The sequence below is a fragment of the Anabrus simplex genome, chromosome 2 (assembly GCF_040414725.1).
Source record: "Anabrus simplex isolate iqAnaSimp1 chromosome 2, ASM4041472v1, whole genome shotgun sequence".
NCBI lineage: Eukaryota > Metazoa > Arthropoda > Insecta > Orthoptera > Tettigoniidae > Anabrus > Anabrus simplex.
Window position 1 is genome coordinate 557,822,800 of NC_090266.1, and position 21,676 is coordinate 557,844,475.

Consider the following 21,676-nt stretch of genomic DNA (forward strand, 5'->3'; position numbering starts at 1 on the left):
CCTCATATTTCTTGCTTACTCGCTTTGTATTCCAATATACAAACATAGATATGTAACATGCAGGAATTTAAAAGATATCAACGTGAATCAGTTAAGATATGATGCCTACAGTCTTCCATGGCATGACATTTTTAATCTAGATGATAATGACACAAAAATTAGTAAATTTAATTCATTAATGCATAGTCTATATAACAAACATGCACCGAAGAGCCAGATTAGAGTGCCCCGGAAATCTAATCCATGGCTTTCCTCTGAGGTTAAAAACATGATATCTCAGGGTGATGCTCTTTTTCGACGCTCAAATGTACTTTTGACCAGACTGACTATGAACATTACAGAATAATTAGAAATAAAACTAAACAAATGATATGTAATCTTAAATTTAAATATGTTTGCAAATCAGTAAACTGGTTGAGTTGGCCATGCGGTTAAAGTCACGCAACTGTGAGCTTGCATCCGGGAGATAGTGGGTTTGAATCCCACTGTTGGCAGCCCTGAAGATGGTTTTCTGTGGTTTCCCATTTTCAAACCAGGCAAATACTGGGGCTGTACCTTAATTAAGGCCACGGCCACTTCCTTCCCAATCCTAGACCTCTCCATCCCATCGTCACCTAAGACCTATCTGTGTCGGTGCGACGAGAAAAAAAAAAAAAAAAAAAAAAAAAAAAAAAAAAAAAAAAAAAAGAAAGCAAATCAGTAAGTAAGTTAAATACAGCTAATGCCTGGTAGCATCTCCGAGCAATGGGCATAGGTAGAACGAGGGAAAAGTACCAGGTACCCGACATTCCACTTGATGAGCTGAACACATATTTCACGGAAGACAGGATTCAGTCTGATCCCCTTAACAGACGGCAAACAGATAATGGCCCACCACTTGTCCCTCAAAATTGCCCCTGTTTTGCCTTTCGTAGTCAGCACTAATGAAGTTAAGAAAGTCTTGTACACTATTAAACCCAGGGTGAGTCGGGTGATGATTTTCCCATCACTTTTATACACAATATTATTGGTGCTGTTCTCCCCATTCTCATCCATATCTTTATCATTATTGTCTGAAGAATGGCTCACTACCAACAATTTGGAAGTTACCTGATGTCATCCCACTTCCTAAGAACCCAGGTTCGAAACTTCTATCCGATTACTGTCAAATTTCTATTCTTCCTGCCCTCTCCAAAGCACTAGAATGATTGGTACATGTTGAAATATAGGAATACCTTCACTCTCACTCCCTTCTGGATCTGCTGCAGTACTTCACAGTGGCAGGTCAGGAAGGCAGGAGCTCCACACGGTTCTGTACTTGGTCCTCTCCTGTCTGCCCTGTATATTAATGATATATCCCCCAACATAAAGTAGCTTTTTTCCTGATGACCTCCAAATGTACTGCCACATTAATATAAAAGATATATCAAATGCAATAAGAGATATTAACTCTGACCTTGAACAACTCAGTCACCGAGCTCGATAGCTGCAGTCGCTTAAGTGCGGCCAGTATCCAGTAATCGGGAGATAGTGGGTTCGAGCCCCACTGTCGGCAGCCCTGAAGATGGTTTTCCGTGGTTTACCGTTTTCACACCAGGCAAATGCCGGGGCTGTACCTTAATTAAGGCTACGGCTGCTTCCTTCCAATTCCTAGGCCTATTCCTATCCCATCGTCGCCATAAGACATATCTGTGTCGGTGCGACGTAAAGCAAAATAGCAACAAAAAAAAAAGAACTCAGTGTGTACTCCAGTGAAAACTCTCACCTTCTTAACCCTTAAAAATACTCAAGCAATTTTAATCAGATCTCAGAAATGATTAAATGCCATGTGTAAAAATTATACTTTTCGTCCGATGACATTAAATGCAACCGTAATCCTGTTCAGTAAGGAAGTGAAGAACTAGGTATGACTCTGACTGGTCTGTACACGTAAGAAATACATGTAGAAAGATGTACGCGACACTACACCCTCTAAAAATGACATAAGGACATTTTGCCACAAGACGTCAAGATAAAACTGCTCCAGACAATGATACTACCAATACTTGATTATTGCTACATTGACCTCGTTGATGCAACCCGTGAACAAACTACAAAACTTCAACAAGCATTGAACTCTGGTCTTCGATTTGCTTTTAGCTTGAGTTATGATGCTTACACAAACCCTAGCTACACAGATCCTTCCTGGCTGTAACCCGAAAGGCAACGAAAGTTTCACATACTTACGTTGCTTTATCAAACCCTGAAGTAAAATCTACCCAAATACATTTCTTCAAAACTCCATTTATTTTCCTCATTCCATAATTGTAACACTAGATCTGGCACTTAACAAATTTAAAACTGCATGCAGAGATTACCTGTTGAATACCGCTGATTGTTTTGTGTGATTGGTGACGTATGATTAGGTTGTGTGATTGTGGTAGGTAGGCTAGTAACATGGGCATTTTTCTGTACAGCTGAAGAACACAGTTGTTCTTATAATTAATATTAGATTATTATTATATTTTTATTGTTAAAGAGTAAATGTACATAATATTTAGCTTTTAACTCATGTACATAGATAACTGTTTATGGCCATACTTGTATTTCCATTATTTTATTATGTATTGTGTTCTGTTTATGCACTGCTTATATTTTTCAGTTTGTATGTAACTTTTTTGTTATGACTTTTTCTCATTCTTTTTTACTTTTAAGTTCCAGATTTTTATCTTGTTTTTATTTGTTGACCTTTGCTTTCATTCTTCTTGATATGTTCTCCATATGTGTTATTTAGGTTAGTTATACTTGATTTTATAATAGAAAAGTATAGTACGCGCAACTTTTTGTGATACATGGACACCCTAGTGCTGAATCGGTAGACCTCGGTTATCTTCGAGATTCGAATTGGCAACCTTTGAAACACAAACTACCGGGCGAGTTGGCCGTGCGCGTAGAGGCGTGCGGCTGAGAGCTTGCATCCGGGAGATAGTAGGTTCGAATCCCACTATCGGCAGCCCTGAAGATGGTTTTCCGTGGTTTCCCATTTTCACACCAGGCAAATGCTGGGGCTGTACCTTAATTAAGGCCACGGCCGCTTACTTCCAACTCCTAGGCCTTTCCTATCCTGTCGTCGCCATAAGACCTATCTGTGTCGGTGCGACGTAAAGCCACTAGCAAAAAAAAAAACTATGAATCGCTTATGCGTTGCTGTGATACATCTGGCGCACATGTTACGTACTAGTACTGTTGTTGCTTACACAGCAAAGCTAAACTATAGAATTCATGTTAGGAACAAGATTCCCATTGAGAAATGTTATATAATGTGTGTGTGACACAGTTGTTGGCTGAAGATAATGAAGTTTTAGAAAATTCATATCGATTGATTATACTATTGATTCATTTCAGATTTCATTTCTATTCAGTCGGCAGTATTACCGGTATTACCGGAGCCAGGAGTTCTCCCTCCCTACTTCTCACCCCGTAACACCAGCAATCACAAAAAGTTGCAGGTACTACACATCTCTTTAATATAACTTACATATTAATTTGTGATTTATGTCGTTAAGTGTAAGAGAGGGCCATGAACCGTAATTTTGCCGCTGCTAAAGGCAAACAAACGAACAAACAAACAAACAAACAAACAAACAAACAAACAAACAAACAAATAAATAAATAAATAAATAAATAAATAAATAAATAAATAAATACATAATGCTTTATAATTCTGTGCAATCAACTCACTAACCAGGCAGTCCACAAATCCATACATTTATTGAAAGTTTCATCCTCCTGACTGCAAGGGCAAGAGGTGGGTTCCTAATAAAGGAAAGTATTTTAAAAGTGTTCCTTATCTTCTAGCTAGTTTCATATCTATCCACTTTGCTGATAATATTAAATATGAGGAAGTTCCTTTTTCTGGAAAGGTAAACGTAAAGGTAAGCAATGCAATAATTTATTTGCCTGTGAAGAGAGGGAATTGAAATTGTTTCTCTATAACTTTATCATCACTATATAAAGGACATCAACCTCCAAGAATCAAATATATTCGGGAGATAGTGGGTTCGAATCCCAGGCAAATGCTGGAGCTGTACCTTAATGAAGGCCATGGCCACTTCCTTCCAACTCCTAGCCCTTTCCTACTCCATCGGTGCCATATGACCTATCTGTGTCGGTGCGACGTAAAGCTACTAGCAACAACAACAAAAATAATCAAATATAGTAGTAACCATTAAGTACATTATATCAGCAACAGTAAAACTGAATGCTGCTCTTTTTCCTCTCCTTTTTTTTTTTTTTTTTTTTACAATTGGCTTTAGGCATATAATCTTAAGGATAATTTAATAAAACCACCATTTAACCATATATAGGATAATATACGAACATTAATAATCTCTTAAGACTAACATGCCAGGATAATAAAAAGGTCCCAAACCTTGACCTTAAGGTTGTCTACAGGCTGAAGATGCCCAAATAATGGGTTAAACATGTACCTGACCTGATAAGTCTACATAAATTCATGTAGATTCAAACCACATTAAACGTGGAAAGTATTGAATAGGTGCTTTTATTAAATTATCCTTGAGATTCTATGCCTAGCGTCATCTTCAATATGGAACAATAATGAGGGTTGTTACTTGTAATACCTGTAAATTGGCTTTATGTTGCACCGACACAGATAGGTCTTATGATGATGATAGGATAGGAAAGGGCTAGAATTGGGAAGGAAGCGGCCGTGACCTTAATTAAGGTACAGCCCCAGGATTTGCCTGGTGTGAAGATGGGAAACCACGGAAAATCACCTTCAGGGCTGCCAACAGTGGGGTTCGAACCCACTATCTCCCGAATGCAAGCTCTCAGCTGTACACCCCTAAGCACATGGCCAACTCACTTCATTAACCAGGAGAGCCTTACAGGTCTATGTTGTGCGGTCAGTGGGACACTTGCTGCAGAGATATGGGATCGAAAGCCAGTTGCATACAATTATTGCCAATCGTTTGTCACGTAACGTGTGGTGCCATAGTAGCTCGAATTTCTGTTGTGTTGCTCAGGGGTCTATCTGGGACTTCCAAATGATGTAGTGATCACCTTGCAACTGTTGTCAGTTGGATTGGTCCTGTCCGAGGTCTCCGAGCATGTATCCCTTCATCTGACAGAACTGCCATGCATGTTGTAATGTAACTGCATTTCAATCAATACTTGCAGCTACAGCCCACACAGATAATCAATCAATCAATCAATCAATCAATGATCTGCATTTTGGGCGGTTGCCCATGTAGCATATTCCCTATCAATTGTTTATTTCATATTTACATTTATTTATAATTGTTTACCTAGCCTTTTCTTAAATACACTGACTGACAGAGCAAATGCAACACCAAGAAGGAGTGGTCAGAACTTTATGCCAATTGCAGGGTAGACTGATGTCACTGAGGTATGCTCATGATGTGAAATGCGCCACTGTGCTGCGCACGTAGCGAACGATAAATGGGACACGGCGTTGGCGAATGGCCCAATTCGTACCGTGATTTCTCAGCCGACAGTCATTGTAGAACGTGTTGTCGTGTGCCACAGGACACGTGTATAGCTAAGAATGCCAGGCCGCCGTCAACGGAGGCATTTCCAGCAGACAGACGACTTTACGAGGGGTATGGTGATCGGGCTGAGAAGTGCAGGTTGGTCGCTTCGTCAAATCGCAGCCGATACCCATAGGGATGTGTCCACGGTGCAGCGCCTGTGGCGAAGATGGTTGGCGCAGGGACATGTGGCACGTGCGAGGGGTCCAGGCGCAGCCCGAGTGACGTCAGCACGCGAGGATCGGCGCATCCGCCGCCAAGCGGTGGCAGCCCCGCACGCCACGTCAACCGCCATTCTTCAGCATGTGCAAGACACCCTGGCTGTTCCAATATCGACCAGAACAATTTCCCGTCGATTGGTTGAAGGAGGCCTGCACTCCCGGCGTCCGCTCAGAAGACTACCATTGACTCCACAGCATAGACGTGCACGCCTGGCATGGTGCCGGGCTAGAGCAACTTGGATGAGGGAATGGTGGAACGTCGTGTTCTCCGATGAGTCACGCTTCTGTTCTGTCAGTGGTAGTCACCGCAGACGAGTGTGGCGTCGGCGTGGAGAAAGGTCAAATCCGGCAGTAACTGTGGAGCGCCCTACCGCTAGACAACGCGGCATCATGGTTTGGGGCGCTATTGCTTATGATTACACGTCACCTCTAGTGCGTGTTCAAGGCACGTTAATTGCCCACCGCTACGTGCAGCATGTGCTGCGGCCGGTGGCACTCCCGTACCTTCAGGGGCTGCCCAATGCTCTGTTTCAGCAGGATAATGCCCGCCCACACACTGCTCGCATCTCCCAACAGGCTCTACGAGGTGTACAGATGCTTCCGTGGCCAGCGTACTCTCCGGATCTCTCACCAATCGAACACGTGTGGGATCTCATTGGACGCCGTTTGCAAACTCAGCCCCAGCCTCGTACGGACGACCAACTGTGGCAAGTGGTTGACAGAGAATGGAGAACCGTCCCTCAGGACACCATCCGCACTCTTATTGACTCTGTACATCGACGTGTTTCTGCGTGCATCGCCGCTCGCGGTGGTCCTACATCCTACTGAGTCGATGCCGTGCGCATTGTGTAACCTGCATATCGGTTTGAAATAAACATCAATTATTCGTCCATGCCGTCTCTGTTTTTTCCCCAACTTTCATCCCTTTCGAACCACTCCTTCTTGGTGTTGCATTTGCTCTGTCAGTCAGTGTATTTTTCAACAAACTTGGAAATTTATCAACCTATAAATGAATATTTTTCCCCAATCTGTCATCTTGAATTCCAATTTTATCTTCATATTATGATCCTTCCTACTTATAAAGCTCTACTCAAGCTTATTTTTCTAATTATGTCATTCCACGCCAACTCACCTATGACAGCTCGAAACATACCGTGTATATGATATAGATGTTGATTCCCATAGGGAATCTGAAATATTTGTCCTGAATGAGCAAATTTATAATACCAATATAAATGGTCCGTTATTGGACATTATAAATTTTCCAGCTAGCTCATTCTTGGTTGCCAGCGTTTCGCCCTCGTGTGCTAGGGTGGGCTCATCAGTTGGTACCTAGCACACCTACCAATACGCTGGCTAGTGCATACCGTGGAGGCCACTGCGTAGGCTAACTGGAGCCACCGGCAGTGCCAATGCACTAAGAGACTTTGTCTCATCACTAAAAATTGATGCCTGCTTGGCCATCAGATGATATAGATGTTGATTCCCATAGGGAATCTGAAATATTTGTCCTGAATGAGCAAATTTATAATACCAATATAAATGGTCCGTTATTGGACATTATAAATTTTCCAGCTAGCTCATTCTTGGTTGCCAGCGTTTCGCCCTCGTGTGCTAGGGTGGGCTCATCAGTTGGTACCTAGCACACCTACCAATACGCTGGCTAGTGCATACCGTGGAGGCCACTGCGTAGGCTAACTGGAGCCACCGGCAGTGCCAATGCACTAAGAGACTTTGTCTCATCACTAAAAATTGATGCCTGCTTGGCCATCAGATGATATAGATGTTGATTCCCATAGGGAATCTGAAATATTTGTCCTGAATGAGCAAATTTATAATACCAATATAAATGGTCCGTTATTGGACATTATAAATTTTCCAGCTAGCTCATTCTTGGTTGCCAGCGTTTCGCCCTCGTGTGCTAGGGTGGGCTCATCAGTTGGTACCTAGCACACCTACCAATACGCTGGCTAGTGCATACCGTGGAGGCCACTGCGTAGGCTAACTGGAGCCACCGGCAGTGCCAATGCACTAAGAGACTTTGTCTCATCACTAAAAATTGATGCCTGCTTGGCCATCAGATGATATAGATGTTGATTCCCATAGGGAATCTGAAATATTTGTCCTGAATGAGCAAATTTATAATACCAATATAAATGGTCCGTTATTGGACATTGGCGAAACGCTGGCAACCAAGAATGAGCTAGCTGGAAAATTTATAATGTCCAATAACGGACCATTTATATTGGTATTATAAATTTGCTCATTCAGGACAAATATTTCAGATTCCCTATGGGAATCAACATCTATATCATCTGATGGCCAAGCAGGCATCAATTTTTAGTGATGAGACAAAGTCTCTTAGTGCATTGGCACTGCCGGTGGCTCCAGTTAGCCTACGCAGTGGCCTCCACGGTATGCACTAGCCAGCGTATTGGTAGGTGTGCTAGGTACCAACTGATGAGCCCACCCTAGCACACGAGGGCGAAACGCTGGCAACCAAGAATGAGCTAGCTGGAAAATTTATAATGTCCAATAACGGACCATTTATATTGGTATTATAAATTTGCTCATTCAGGACAAATATTTCAGATTCCCTATGGGAATCAACATCTATATCATCTGATGGCCAAGCAGGCATCAATTTTTAGTGATGAGACAAAGTCTCTTAGTGCATTGGCACTGCCGGTGGCTCCAGTTAGCCTACGCAGTGGCCTCCACGGTATGCACTAGCCAGCGTATTGGTAGGTGTGCTAGGTACCAACTGATGAGCCCACCCTAGCACACGAGGGCGAAACGCTGGCAACCAAGAATGAGCTAGCTGGAAAATTTATAATGTCCAATAACGGACCATTTATATTGGTATTATAAATTTGCTCATTCAGGACAAATATTTCAGATTCCCTATGGGAATCAACATCTATATCATCTGATGGCCAAGCAGGCATCAATTTTTAGTGATGAGACAAAGTCTCTTAGTGCATTGGCACTGCCGGTGGCTCCAGTTAGCCTACGCAGTGGCCTCCACGGTATGCACTAGCCAGCGTATTGGTAGGTGTGCTAGGTACCAACTGATGAGCCCACCCTAGCACACGAGGGCGAAACGCTGGCAACCAAGAATGAGCTAGCTGGAAAATTTATAATGTCCAATAACGGACCATTTATATTGGTATTACATACCGTGTAGTCGGGCATCTTGTCTCCTTACTCCCAAGTAGTGATGCAAATTCCAGTGTCTCTGCTGACACTGGTGTGCACAGTGCCAGTGCCAAACGCGTCACCGCGCCAAAACACCGGTGCCGCGGCACTGTCAGTGCCACGATGACTGCTTATTCATTGGACTCATATAAAAACGGTTATGATTCATGTATTGACAAAAACAGGAACTACCCCATAGATATACTGTAACTTATATTTATATTTACATGCAAAATACTACAAAATAACCCTCAAATAAGTTTTCCATTCAAATTCAAGAACAGTATTTTTTTCACTTTATTCGCTGGCAGTCTGTTTTGTCTGTTAGTTAAAATTTACATGCAAAATACTACAAAATAACCCTCAAATAAGTTTTCTATTCACATTCAAGAACAGTATTATTTCACTTCATTCGCTGACAGTCTGTTAGTGAAAATTTGACCAGCGTTCGAAAACACACCTTCGGCAGGCGCGGATGTTGCTACAACACACAACTTCCGGACAGCTAAATAGTAAAGGTTGGGATACTGAAGTTTTCTTCCCAACCTCCATTTTAACGGATCTGCCTGCCTAGCTATTAAGGGGTCTTCCAGGTACGACGAAGCATATGCCATTTTAAACATGTTATCATCGATTTGAACGATATACAAAATTTACAAATATCTCACACTGCTATGTACTGGTTTTTATCATCTGGAGTGAAATAGCTCCACAAAGGGCTAGATTTTCGTCTAACTGCCATTGACACGGAATTAAAGACAATCGATAATATAACGAAAGAGAATAAGCATAGCGTGGCACGGTCCAGCAGCACTCAGTAGGACGGGGTGACCAGTACTGTAGCAGCAATCTGTCCTGGCGCACTGCCACTGACACCAGCGCGGATCTGAAAAGCACTGGCCTGTACGTGCCGTGCCATTGGCACGAGGCAGTCACATGGCCACACACAATAGTGCTTTGTTTGGCAACAGTGCCAGCTGCCAGTGCCCGCCATACTGTTCGATGTACTCATGGAAAAGCAGACTTGATTGATGTGTGTTCTTGTCCTTACTAACGGTATAAATAAAGTCAATATTCAAGTCACAAAACTTTTTATTCTTGTAAACGTTTCAGAGATTTATTTTTATGGCAGTGCCACTGGCACTGGTTCATTTTAAATCGTGGCACCGTGCCTAACATGCCGTCTCTGGCACCGGTGTCAAAGCACGGTGCCAGTGCCTTCCTTACAGCACTACTCCCAAGCCCAAAATTTGCAACACTACTCCTTTCTCAGAAATCACCCAGAACAAATCATGTTGCTTTCCTTTGGATCTTTTCCAGTTCTTGTGTCAAGTAATCCTGGTGTGGGGTCTGATTCACTGGAACCATCCTCTAATTTGAATTTGACCAGACTTATATGCTCTCACCTTTGCATCCTTACTATAATCACTAAATATTCTCATAACCATATGAAGAGATCTGTAACCTTTATTTACAACCTCGTTAATGTGGTAACCCCAAGGAAGTTCTTACTTTAGTACTTACAACAATTCCCATGAGGTAGGAAACTTTCACCCCATCGACACAGTAATTAAAACTGATAGGATTTTTCCTTTTGGTGAAACTTACAACATGACTTTTCATCCCATTTACCATCATACCATTGTCTGCTGTCACTTTCACAACATTGTTGAGGTCTCTTTGCAATTGCTCACAATCCTCTAACTTACTGACTACTCTATAGATAAAAATGATATCTGCAAAGAAAGCCTTATCTGTGATTCCAGTTCTTTACTCATATCATTTATATACATAACCAAACCAAACTAAACCAAACCAAACCAAACCAAACTCCATGGCACTACAGCCCTTGTAGGGCCTTGGCCTACCAAGCGACCGCTGCTCAGCCTGAAAGTCTGCAGATTACGAGGTGTCGTGTGGTCAGCACGATGAATCCTCTCGGCTGTTTTCTTGACTTTCTAGACCAGGGCCGCTATCTCACCGTCAGACAGCTCCTCAATTCTAATCACGTAGTCTGAGTGCACCTCGAACAAGCCCTCAGGTCCAGGTAAAAATCCCTGACGTGGCTGGGAATCGTACCCGGGGCCTCCGGGTAAGAGGCTGGCACGCTGTCCCTACACCATGGGGCCGTGCCATTTATATACATAAAAAAATATAAAGGGCCAATAACACTGCCTTGCAGGGGACCTTCTTAATCATTACAGGAACAGATAATGTTTCACCTACTCTAATTATCTTTGTTTTATTTTTAGTGTCTGTTCTACCTAGGTACATAGCACTGGTGCTCAGCATGTTTAGCTATGGACTATAATTTGTAGAGAAATCGGTAATGTCAATTTATATTTAGGTAACATTCACAAGAATTTTTAGAATATTAACTATATTGCCGGACTTCAAACTTCCATTATATTTAATGGTTGTATACAATCTTCTACTACAATCTTTACATAATCTTCTCACCTATTTGTGAAATTGTAATACTAGTCAGAAAAATTACCTGCCAATAAGTTGCACAAGTACTTACCATTGACAGAAGCAGCAATGCTAAGGCAGCTGTAGCTCGATCTATAAATGGAAGAAAAATTCAACTAATTACGTTAAAATGCAATGATTATTTCATTTAAACAGCAAGAAGATCCATGAAGAGCTAGAACTTAATGATCCATTAGATGCACATGATTACTTATGCTATTATTGATGCAGACAATAACCTACCTATGTCTGCAGAATAGTGTCAATTAACAAACGATTCAGTTCTACAGATGGCAATGGCCGATTATCTGGAGTAAGTTCCTTTCATATAATTACCAAAAACTCTAAATGTAATGTTGTGGGGATAGTTCTCATCCAACAGAAGAGTTCAGTGTCTTAAATCACTATTCACAGTAAATGCTGTAGATGGACTAGGGAGACAAGGGTACTGGACCATCCTCAAAATCACGTCTTTATTCTAGTTGAATTAAAGGACAGTGCCATGTTATAGATATACACTATATATACTTTCTTCCTAATTATATGTTTGTTTGGTTTTTTGTACTCCACTCAAGGCGCCTGTTTCTTTATAGTTGCTGAAAATGCCCAGCTAATAAATCAATAAACATTCTCTTTTATTCAGGCTTGAATGTATCATCCATCCCAAACATAAAATTCATTTTATTTTTCATTCAGTTACTAATTGTTTACTAGAATGCAAGAGGAAGCTAACACACAAATTGTTAAAAAATGATTTATTGACATATTTGGATATCACTATTATATATTTACTGTATTATCCCACAATATATAAATAATTATTATCCACTTTTACTCTCCCACAGTACAAAAGAAAGATTTTAGAAAATCTCTATCACAATCTTGCAGTGCGAGAGGGAGCTAAGCCAAGCGGAATCATTACATCAGTTAGTGGTAGCCAATAGTACACACGCTTGCTGTCACATGTTTTAGTGTTTTAAAAAATCATCAATCACTACTGATCTACATTTAGGGCAGTCGCCCTGGTGGCAGATTCCCTATATGTTGTTTTTTCTAGCCTTTTCTTAAATGATTGCAAAGAAATTGGAAATTTATTGAACATCTCCCTTGGTTAGTTATTCCCATCCCTAACTCCCCTTCCTATAAACGAATATTTGCCCCAATTTGTCCTCTTGAATTCCAACTTTATCCTCATATTGTGATCTTTCCTACTTTTAAAGACATAATTGCTGATGTGAAGATGATTCTGTGCCTAGTAGTCATGAGAAATCTAGAAAACGTGCAAGACTTAAAGGAAAGAAACAAGAATAATATGTTGTGTCTTAAGTACTATGTCCTTGTAATGGCTGGAGTTTTTGATTCCATAGAACATTATTTATTGGTTCCTGGACATACTTTTTTGCCTTCTGGCAGTGACTTTGGTGTTATTGATAAAGTGATTAGGAAAATGGACTATGTCTTTACTCGAGGGGACTGGTACAGACTGGTGGAAAAGGCCCCAGCGGAGAACCATTCCCATGTGCAGAGATGACCAAGGAAGATTTTTGAGATTTGCAAGCAGCAACTTCAAATCTAGCTAAGAAACAGACGTGCACATCCGGGCAGAAGATGAAATTTTGCAAAATTTGTGTCATGAACAGTGAAGCCCGGAAGCCTGGTATTATCCAATTTAATGAAAACTACTCTCCATTGGCTTTCTGGGAGGAAGTTGAGGTTTTGAACAAAAGTACTGGACGACCTCAGAAATACAAAACATCAACAGATTTCAACCCCATCAGAGCTTATTTCACACTTACAAAATGCGGAGTGCTGTATCCTGTTGGCAGAAAGATTGCAGCTGAAAACCACAAGGATTTGATGTCTCTGTTCCCTTACATTGCTGAAAACTATAGGTCTCTTAGTCTCTGTTATAATATAGCAGGTCTTTACCATTCCTTACCACCTTCAACGGTGCAAACCTGTTTTCACATTCCTCAACAGTAGCTTTAAACCCATCCCACAGTCTGTTTACATTTTTATTTATAGTACTATTTTCCACTGATCATAATTAGTTTTAAAAAACTCCCTCATGCCTGTCTTATCAGCCATATGGTACTGCCTAATAGTCCTACTTTTACGGTCTTCCTTTCTATCACATTTATTTTTAACTATGACAAAAACAGCTTTGTGATCATTAATGCCATCTATTACTTCAGTCTCTCTATAGTGTTCATCTGGTTTTACCGGCACCACATCCAGAATATTTTTCCCTCTAATTGGTTCCATCCCTTTCTGATTCAGTTGTCCTTCCCAGATTAACCTATTTGCCATTTGTTGGTCATGCTTCCTGTCATTTGCAATACATTCCCAATTGACATTTTGTCATTTGAGATCACCTGCTTCAATCACGTTCCTTTCTGTATCATTTCCCACGTAGCTGATTTTGTTATCAAATAATCCTAAATCAGCATCTGCGTCACACTTTCTAGATCTACGCACTCCTAAAACAACAAGTTGCCTATCATCTTTAGAGATGAGCCTTACACCTAAAATTTCATGTTTGTCATCTAACAAATTCTTCTTTCACCAGAATGAATACTCACCCTCCTACCATTCCTATCCTGTCTCTACGATAAACACACCAGTTCCATGAGAAATTTCCATTATATTATTTCTCAGCCATGATTTAAGTCCTATTACAATATCTGGTGAGTATATATATATCTCTCTTCAATTGTCCAGCTCTATGGCTAAATGGTTAGCATGCTGGCCTATGGTCAAAGGGGTCGTGGGTTCGATTCCTGGCAGGGTCGGGAATTTTAGCCATAATTGATTAATTCCCCTAGCACGGGGACTGGGTGTATATGCCGTCTTCATCATAATTTCATCCTCATCACGATGCGCAGGTCGCCTACATGCATCAAATCGAAAGACCTCCACCAGGCCCCTCTGGAGGCAACACGTCATTTCATTTCATTTCATTTCATTTCATTTCATTTCATTTCTATTAAATTACTTAATTATATTCCTTTCTTTACAATACTTATACAGTTCAACACTAACATTTTTATGTCATCCCTACTTGACGTCCAGATCCCTGTACCCTTATCACTGCTCCCTAATCCATCCCATTTCCCTGAATATACCTCCCTATAACCCTTTTAAACAAACTTCCTAACTTATATGTAAGACGGTGGTTCAAGTGAAAGCCATCTCCTACCCACCCATTAGTCTCATTTAAATCTCCAATAACCCTCCAGTCGTCATCCTTCTTCCCTATCATCATCATCATCATCATCATCATCATCATCATCATCATCATCATCATCATTAAGTTGTGGTTTGTGGTTTCTTTGGTTTAAATCTGCATACATACATACATACATACATACATACATACATACATACATACATACATACATACATACATACATACATACATACATACATACATACATACATACAGAATAAGAGTTTTGTCTGTACATTGTTCAGAATTATTATTTAATGCTAATAATAATAATAATAATAATAATAATAATAATAATAATAATAATAATAATAATAATAATAATAATAATAATAATAACAACACCGGCCTGAGAAGATTTAGTACAATTTACAAACTTCATGATATATATGGCCGCCTCTGTGGTATAGAAGTTAGCGTGATTAGCTGCCACCCCCGGAGGTCCGGGTTCGATTCCCGGCTCTGCCACGAAATTTGAAAAGTAGTACGAGGGCTGGAACGGGGTCCACTCAGCCTCGGGAGGTCAACTGAGTAGAGGTGGGTTCGATTCCCACCTCAGCCATCCTCGAAGTGGTTTTCCGTGGTTTCCCACTTCACCTCCAGGCGAATGCCGGGATGGTACCTAACTTAAGGCCACGGCCGCTTCCTTCCCTCATCCTTGCCTCTCCCTTCCAATCTTCCCATCCCCCTACAAGGCCCCTGTTCACCATAGCAGGTGAGGCCGCCTGGGCGAGGTACTGGTCATACTCCCCAGTTGTATCCCCCGACCAAGAGTCTGAAGCTCCAGGACACTGCCCTTGAGGCGGTAGAGGTGGGATCCCTCGCTGAGTCCGAGGGAAAAGCCGAACCTGGAGGGTAAACAGATGATGATGATGATGATGATATATATCCATATTGATACAGCTAAAACTAAGAAACAATGTTAAGTTTTGGTCCACCCAATCAATACACATAAATTTACAAGTGAAAAACTATTTAATATAAAAACATATTAAATATATTTTGGGACAAGTTTCGTCTCTATTTGAGACTTAATCAGCCATAAAATTACGTGATAGATTACAAAAACTCATTGTTCAGAAATTGAAAAAGTGGAAGAACCCAAAGCCTTTTTAAGGACTATTTGCTATTTGCTTTACGTCACACCGACACAGATACGTCTTATGGAGACTATGGGATAGGAAAGTCCTAGGAATGGGAAGGAAGAGGCCGTGCCCTTAAGTAAGGTACAGCCCCAGCATTTGCCTGGTGTGAAAATGGGAAACCACGGAAAACCATCTTCAGGGCTGCCGACAGTGGGGTTCGAACCCACTATCCCCCGATTACCGAATACTGGCCGCACTTAAGCGACTGCAGCTATCAAGCTCGGTAAGGACTATTTGAGATACGCAAAAGCAGTAGTAGTCTTTCTGTTATTTAGAGCCTAATTTTCTTGGAAAACGTTGATGTAATACCTCTTGCATCTTGTTCTGGTGTGTATGGCGATCAGTTCAGAGGGTCCTGGGTTCAATTCTCAGTCAAGTCGGGAATTAAACACTCCTCTTCATATGCACACAGCACAACACCACATTACCAACCACCACATAAGTATGCAATAGTGAATGCAACCCTCTACATAGATAGGGTTGTTATCAGGAAAAGCATCTAACCACAGTACAGGGCCAAATCCACACGTGTGACTCAATTTGCACCTGCAAGTTCATCAGGGTGTGGGAAATCTGTTGAAGAAGAAGCAGAAGAAGGAGGACGAGGAGGAGGAGGTCGCCAGCCATATTTCTGGCAGACAGACGGGGTTATTCGACCACAGTTTGAAAATAAACAAATTCTAATGTAAAAAAAACACTTTTAAAATGTCGAAGGAAGAGAGGCTGGTATATAAAAAAAACATATTTCTGAACCAACATTTTGAATGTTCGTTTTGACATTATTATAGCCCGGTTAAAAAATAAATGCCAGATGCCACGCTGAGTGGCTCAGACGGTTGAGGTGCTGGTATTCCGACCCCAACTTGACAGGTTCGATCCTGGCTCAGTCCAGTGATATTTGAAGGTACTGAAATACGTCAGCCTCGTATCAGTAGATTTACTGGCACGTAAAAGAACTCCTGTGGGACAAATTCCGGCACCTCGGCGTCTCCGAAAACCGTAAAGTAGTTTGTAGGACGTAAAAACAATAACATTACTAAAACAGATTTATTTCTACTATAAAATATTTCATTCCTCCCCTGAAGGGGTACAGCGGGCCTCTTAGATGATGATGCCCTCTCTCAGGCCAGGGAGATTTAATCATCATCATCATCATCTGTTTACCCTCCAGGTTCGGTTTTTCCCTCGGACTTAGCGAGGGATCCCACCTCTACCGCCGCAAGGGCAGTGTCCTGGAGCTTCAGACTCTTGGTCGGGGGATACAACCAGTACCTCGCCCAGGCGGCCTCACCTGCTATGCTGAACAGGGGCCTTGTGGAGGGATGGGAAGATTGGAAGGGATAGGCAAGGATGAGGGAAGGAAGCGGCCGTGGCCTTAAGTTAGGTACCATCCCGGCATTCGCCTGGAGGAGAAGTGGGAAACCACGGAAAACCACTTCCAGGATGGCTGAGGTGGGAATCGAACCCACCTCTACTCAGTTGACCTCCCGAGGCTGAGTGGACCCCGTTCCAGCCCTCGTACCACTTTTCAAATTTCGTGGCAGAGCCGGGAATCGAACCCGGGCCTCCGGGGGTGGCAGCTAATCACGCTAACCACTACACCACAGAGGCGGACGGAAGATTTAATACGGTGAAGAAAATGCTCGGAGAAGGTGAGGGGGCTCGCGGCCGTGGTCTATACTAGGAACTGTCCCGGCTTTCGCCTTAGTGCAGGATAAAGGAAAACCATGGAAAACCATTTTCAGGACAGCCGACGGTGGAGACCAGTCCCTCTTCGTCTCCCGAATGTAGAGCTATAACGCCATGGTAGAGCCATGGCCACCGAAGTCTGCTGGGCTGGTCGGCCACGCCGCCTCTACCTGCTTCCCGCCGCTCACTCCTGTCTGTGCGATGCTCAAATGAGCAAACTTTGATTAAAAACCTACAACCTGTTTTCCAGTCAGTGACCGAGTCAGGGATGGAGTGAATGAAGCCCCCGTCTTGCGGCGAGGATATAAATCGTGCCGGCTGCCGAAGCCTGTCGCACTCCTCTGGGGCAATGATTAATGACTGACAGATGAAATGAAATGATGGTGGAGAGTGTTGCTGGAATGAAAGATGACAGGGAAAACCGGAGTACCCGGAGAAAAACATATCCCACCTCTGCTTTGTCCATCACACATCTCACATGGAGTGACCGGGATTTGTACCACGGAACCCAGCGGTGAGAGGCCGGCGCGCTGCCGCCTGAGCCACGGAGGCTCTTAGCAAACTTTGATGTGGCTGAATAAAACAATCCGAGTGAATTCGTGCCAGATTTCAATCCGATCGGAGACTTAAATATTTCCCTTCTCTTTCGTTTCCTCTCCGAGTTCCATCCTCGGAAACGTTTTCATTCTACTAGCTCAAAACCACTCGGGCCGAGAATATTTTCTGCTTTCACATGCAGTTAAAAATCTTTACGCAGTATTTGCGTCTGTGATTCACTTACTAAGACGTTATTATTTCTATAATGGACCATTCATCATTCTATTAATCACGCCATCGACATATTTTATCCAATTCTCAGCACTTCCATTCTACAAAACCCACATTCGATTCCCAAGTATATCCGTGAACCAATCAGCCGTTGTTCAAAGATCTTACTATATGCAACGTTCCGTCAGCCTCGGCCTGCTTCAGCTGAAGTACCACACATAATCCTGACTTTACTGAAATGGATGCCCCCTGAACTCTGAGTCCCCGGTTCAGTACTCTACGAAGGCGCTTTCGCCCCCTCACGTCAGATGATTCTACTTTCTCGAGTACAGTAGGCTAAAATTTCTAAAATTGAGACAACTAAACAGGGTGATCTGTCACGTAAATACAACAATCCTAAATATTTCCCCACAAGGCATTCCACAAATAAAACAAAAGGGCTATACACAAGTAAATATGAACCGCGGTCCCATCTACTGTACCGTACACTATAAAGGACTCACCTTAAGCGGCGTTACTGAATTATTGTTTACATTGCTTACAAACAACAATGGAATGCGAAACGCTATTTCCTTATCCACTTTATCTGTTATCCATTTCATGTGTCAACTCAGGCCCCCTGGTCTGTCCATGAGACTATAGCCCTCCATGAGGCTAAAGACGACGATATAAGAAGTCCTGGGTTCCATCCGGTCGTCGTTGACCTTCTCGTGATGCCGTCTTCTTAAGGTTAGTGATGTGACGATAAGGTCCTTTGCAGCTATGCACATAAACGGATTAGTTATCGTTCATTGACACTCGCTTAGTACATTCGCGACACGGGATGTTACATCCTGATTCTCGAACCTAGTTTGTGGTCAATAGGGAAAAATTAGTCCACTTCCCTACGAACTGTAATGGTTTAGAGCTAATACAGTCAGTCCTGATGTAATCAAAATATTTTAACTGACACGGGAAAATTAGTCTGTTTCCCTAGAATTACAATGGTAACTGCGATTACTGCTGATCTCTATTCACTTCACTGTCTGTATCTCTATTCACACAAAGACTCGTAGCATTTTAGAATCGGTTATGAGGAATGAGGAGGCTTCAGAACTCCCTTATTTAAAGGGTCTCCCCTTCCACCGTGCTTGAGATCTCTTTGTGAGACGACCTACTTTCTTCCCAACGGACATTCAAAAAATGCGTCATTCCTTTAATATTTACACAACTATTACATGTTAGAGGTCCTATGTACTGGATAAATTCCACCATAATTTATTCCTCTTTTGGATTCGCTCCAATTGGTCTAGAAATGGAAATCGGAGCCTTTACCTATGTGATTCCGGCACTGTACTCGCTCATATCTTCTCGGCCTCCGTTGGTAGCTGGTAGTTCCCAAGGTCTGTCTAGGGAGGTCAAGTCACGAATGCTACTTACGGAGCCGCCATATTGGGTCTTTAAATGAACGTAACCAAATACAAGTGTATTCGAATTTAGAGGATTTAGGCACCAAATATTGAACAAAAAACAAATGAACAACTATTTCTCATGCAGAATTTAACTGGGCATCTATAGTTCATGTATATATAATTGTATAACTCGTAAATGGCATGAATGCATTCACAGCTGTTTGAATTGGAAGATAATTAATAGAACCCAAATTTCATTTTTTGAGAAGCAAGAATAATAATAATAATAATAATAATAATAATAATAATAATAATAATAATGTTATTTGCTTTACGACCCACTAACTACTTTTTCTGTCTTCGGAGACGCCGAGGTGCCGGAATTTAGTCCCGCGGGAGTTCTTTTACGTGCCAGTAAATCTACCGACACGAGGCTGACGTATTTGAGCACCTTCAAATACCACCGTACTGAGCCAGGATCGAACCTGCCACGTTGGGGTCAGAAGGCCAACGCCTTAACCGTCTGAGCCACTCAGCCCGGCGAAGCAAGAATCAGGAGAAGTGCTCACGTCTATATTACTTGATCTTACCGCGTTTCTAATCAATATCGTCTGTCAAAATACGTAATCTCATTGACAGAAACATAGAAATCTGTACAGTGTCTCTATTATATCACGAATAGATGAAATACCGGTATTGAACTTAAAAGTTTTTAAAGACAGTTGCAGTAAATTTCCTCGAGCATTTCCTTTATTAAGAAGGTGATAACAGGTACTGTGTATCTAAAAGGTTATTTCAGCATGTAGACAAAGACTGAATGCCTCTTGACTTGAGTGCATTTTAGATTAGATTCGCTATTATTATTATTATGATTATTATTATTATTATTATTATTATTATTATTATTATTATTATTATTATTATTATTATTATTATTATTATTATTATTATTATTATTATTATTATTACTTTTTGCCGGTTGCTTTACGTCGAACCGACACAGATAGGTCTTATGGCACCGATCTGACAGAAAGGGCTTTAGGTACAGCCCCAGCATTTGCCTGGTGTGAAAATGGAAAAACCACGGAAAACCATTTTCAGGGCTTCCGACAGTGGGGTTCGAGCAAATTCCCGAATACTGGATACTGGCCGCACGCTGTTGTTATCCATTGATGTGGTAAATTCTTTGGGTTCTGAGGCAAAAATACTCTTCTTATATATAACAAGCGTGATGTTCTTAGCTAATATAACTAGTTAATGGATAACCCATGCAGTTGATTAGTACAAGGTGGTAGTGGTGGTGATTATTGTTGTGAGAGGAAGTACTATTGGGCAACCATCCACTTTAAACACTAATCAGAGGGGAAATTTTGAAACGATCCGACATTTCGAAAAATTGTGGTATTGGCGAAAGAAAGACAAAGGCCACGAAGTTCATGAAAATGAAAAACTCTCAAAGCTTCGACCGCTCTGATACCGTCGGGGTCGGAAAAGAACAAGCGTTGACAAAGGAAGGTCGGATACGATAGAAAAAGTGAGGAGCCTGGCACATGTAAGTGTAAAGAATGCCACGACTCGGCTAAGGGCACCGTGGTCGCCAACCCCCGCTCTCATGTTGAGTCTCTGGTGCCCCCTTTAGTCGCCTCTTACGACAGGAAGGGGATACCCTGGATGTATTACACTGTCGCCATAAAATGGTTCAAACCCGGCATCTGTATTATGTTTATGTCAACATCATTTGAAAACCGGTGATAATAGTAGGGCTATAGTCTTCAGTTGGCTTTTTGCAAAAAAAAATCAAGGTAATCATCATCATCAGAAGAAGAAGAAAAGGGAGGAGAAGAAGAAGAAGAAGAAGAAGAACGAGCAATTGGCCGTGCGGTTTCGGTCACGTAGCTATCAACTTGCAATCGAGAGATAGTGGGTTCGAACTCCACTGTTGGCAACCCTGAAGGTGATTTTCCGTGGTTTGCCCATTGTTCACACCAGGCAAATGCTGGGGCTGTTCCTTAATTAGGAGGCCACGGTCGCT

General features: G+C 41.8%; 1 protein-coding gene across 2 annotated transcripts in view; it reads right to left on the reverse strand.

Moving 5' to 3' along the window:
• Positions 1–21,676, reverse strand: part of LOC136864222 (uncharacterized) — a 198,433-nt gene that overhangs the window by 65,314 nt on the left and 111,443 nt on the right. For both annotated transcript variants that reach the window (XM_067140942.2, XM_067140943.2), the window contains exon 2: positions 11,475–11,515. In XM_067140942.2, coding sequence (XP_066997043.2) covers positions 11,475–11,515 — 41 coding nt within the window. The remainder of the gene's footprint in view (positions 1–11,474; positions 11,516–21,676) is intronic.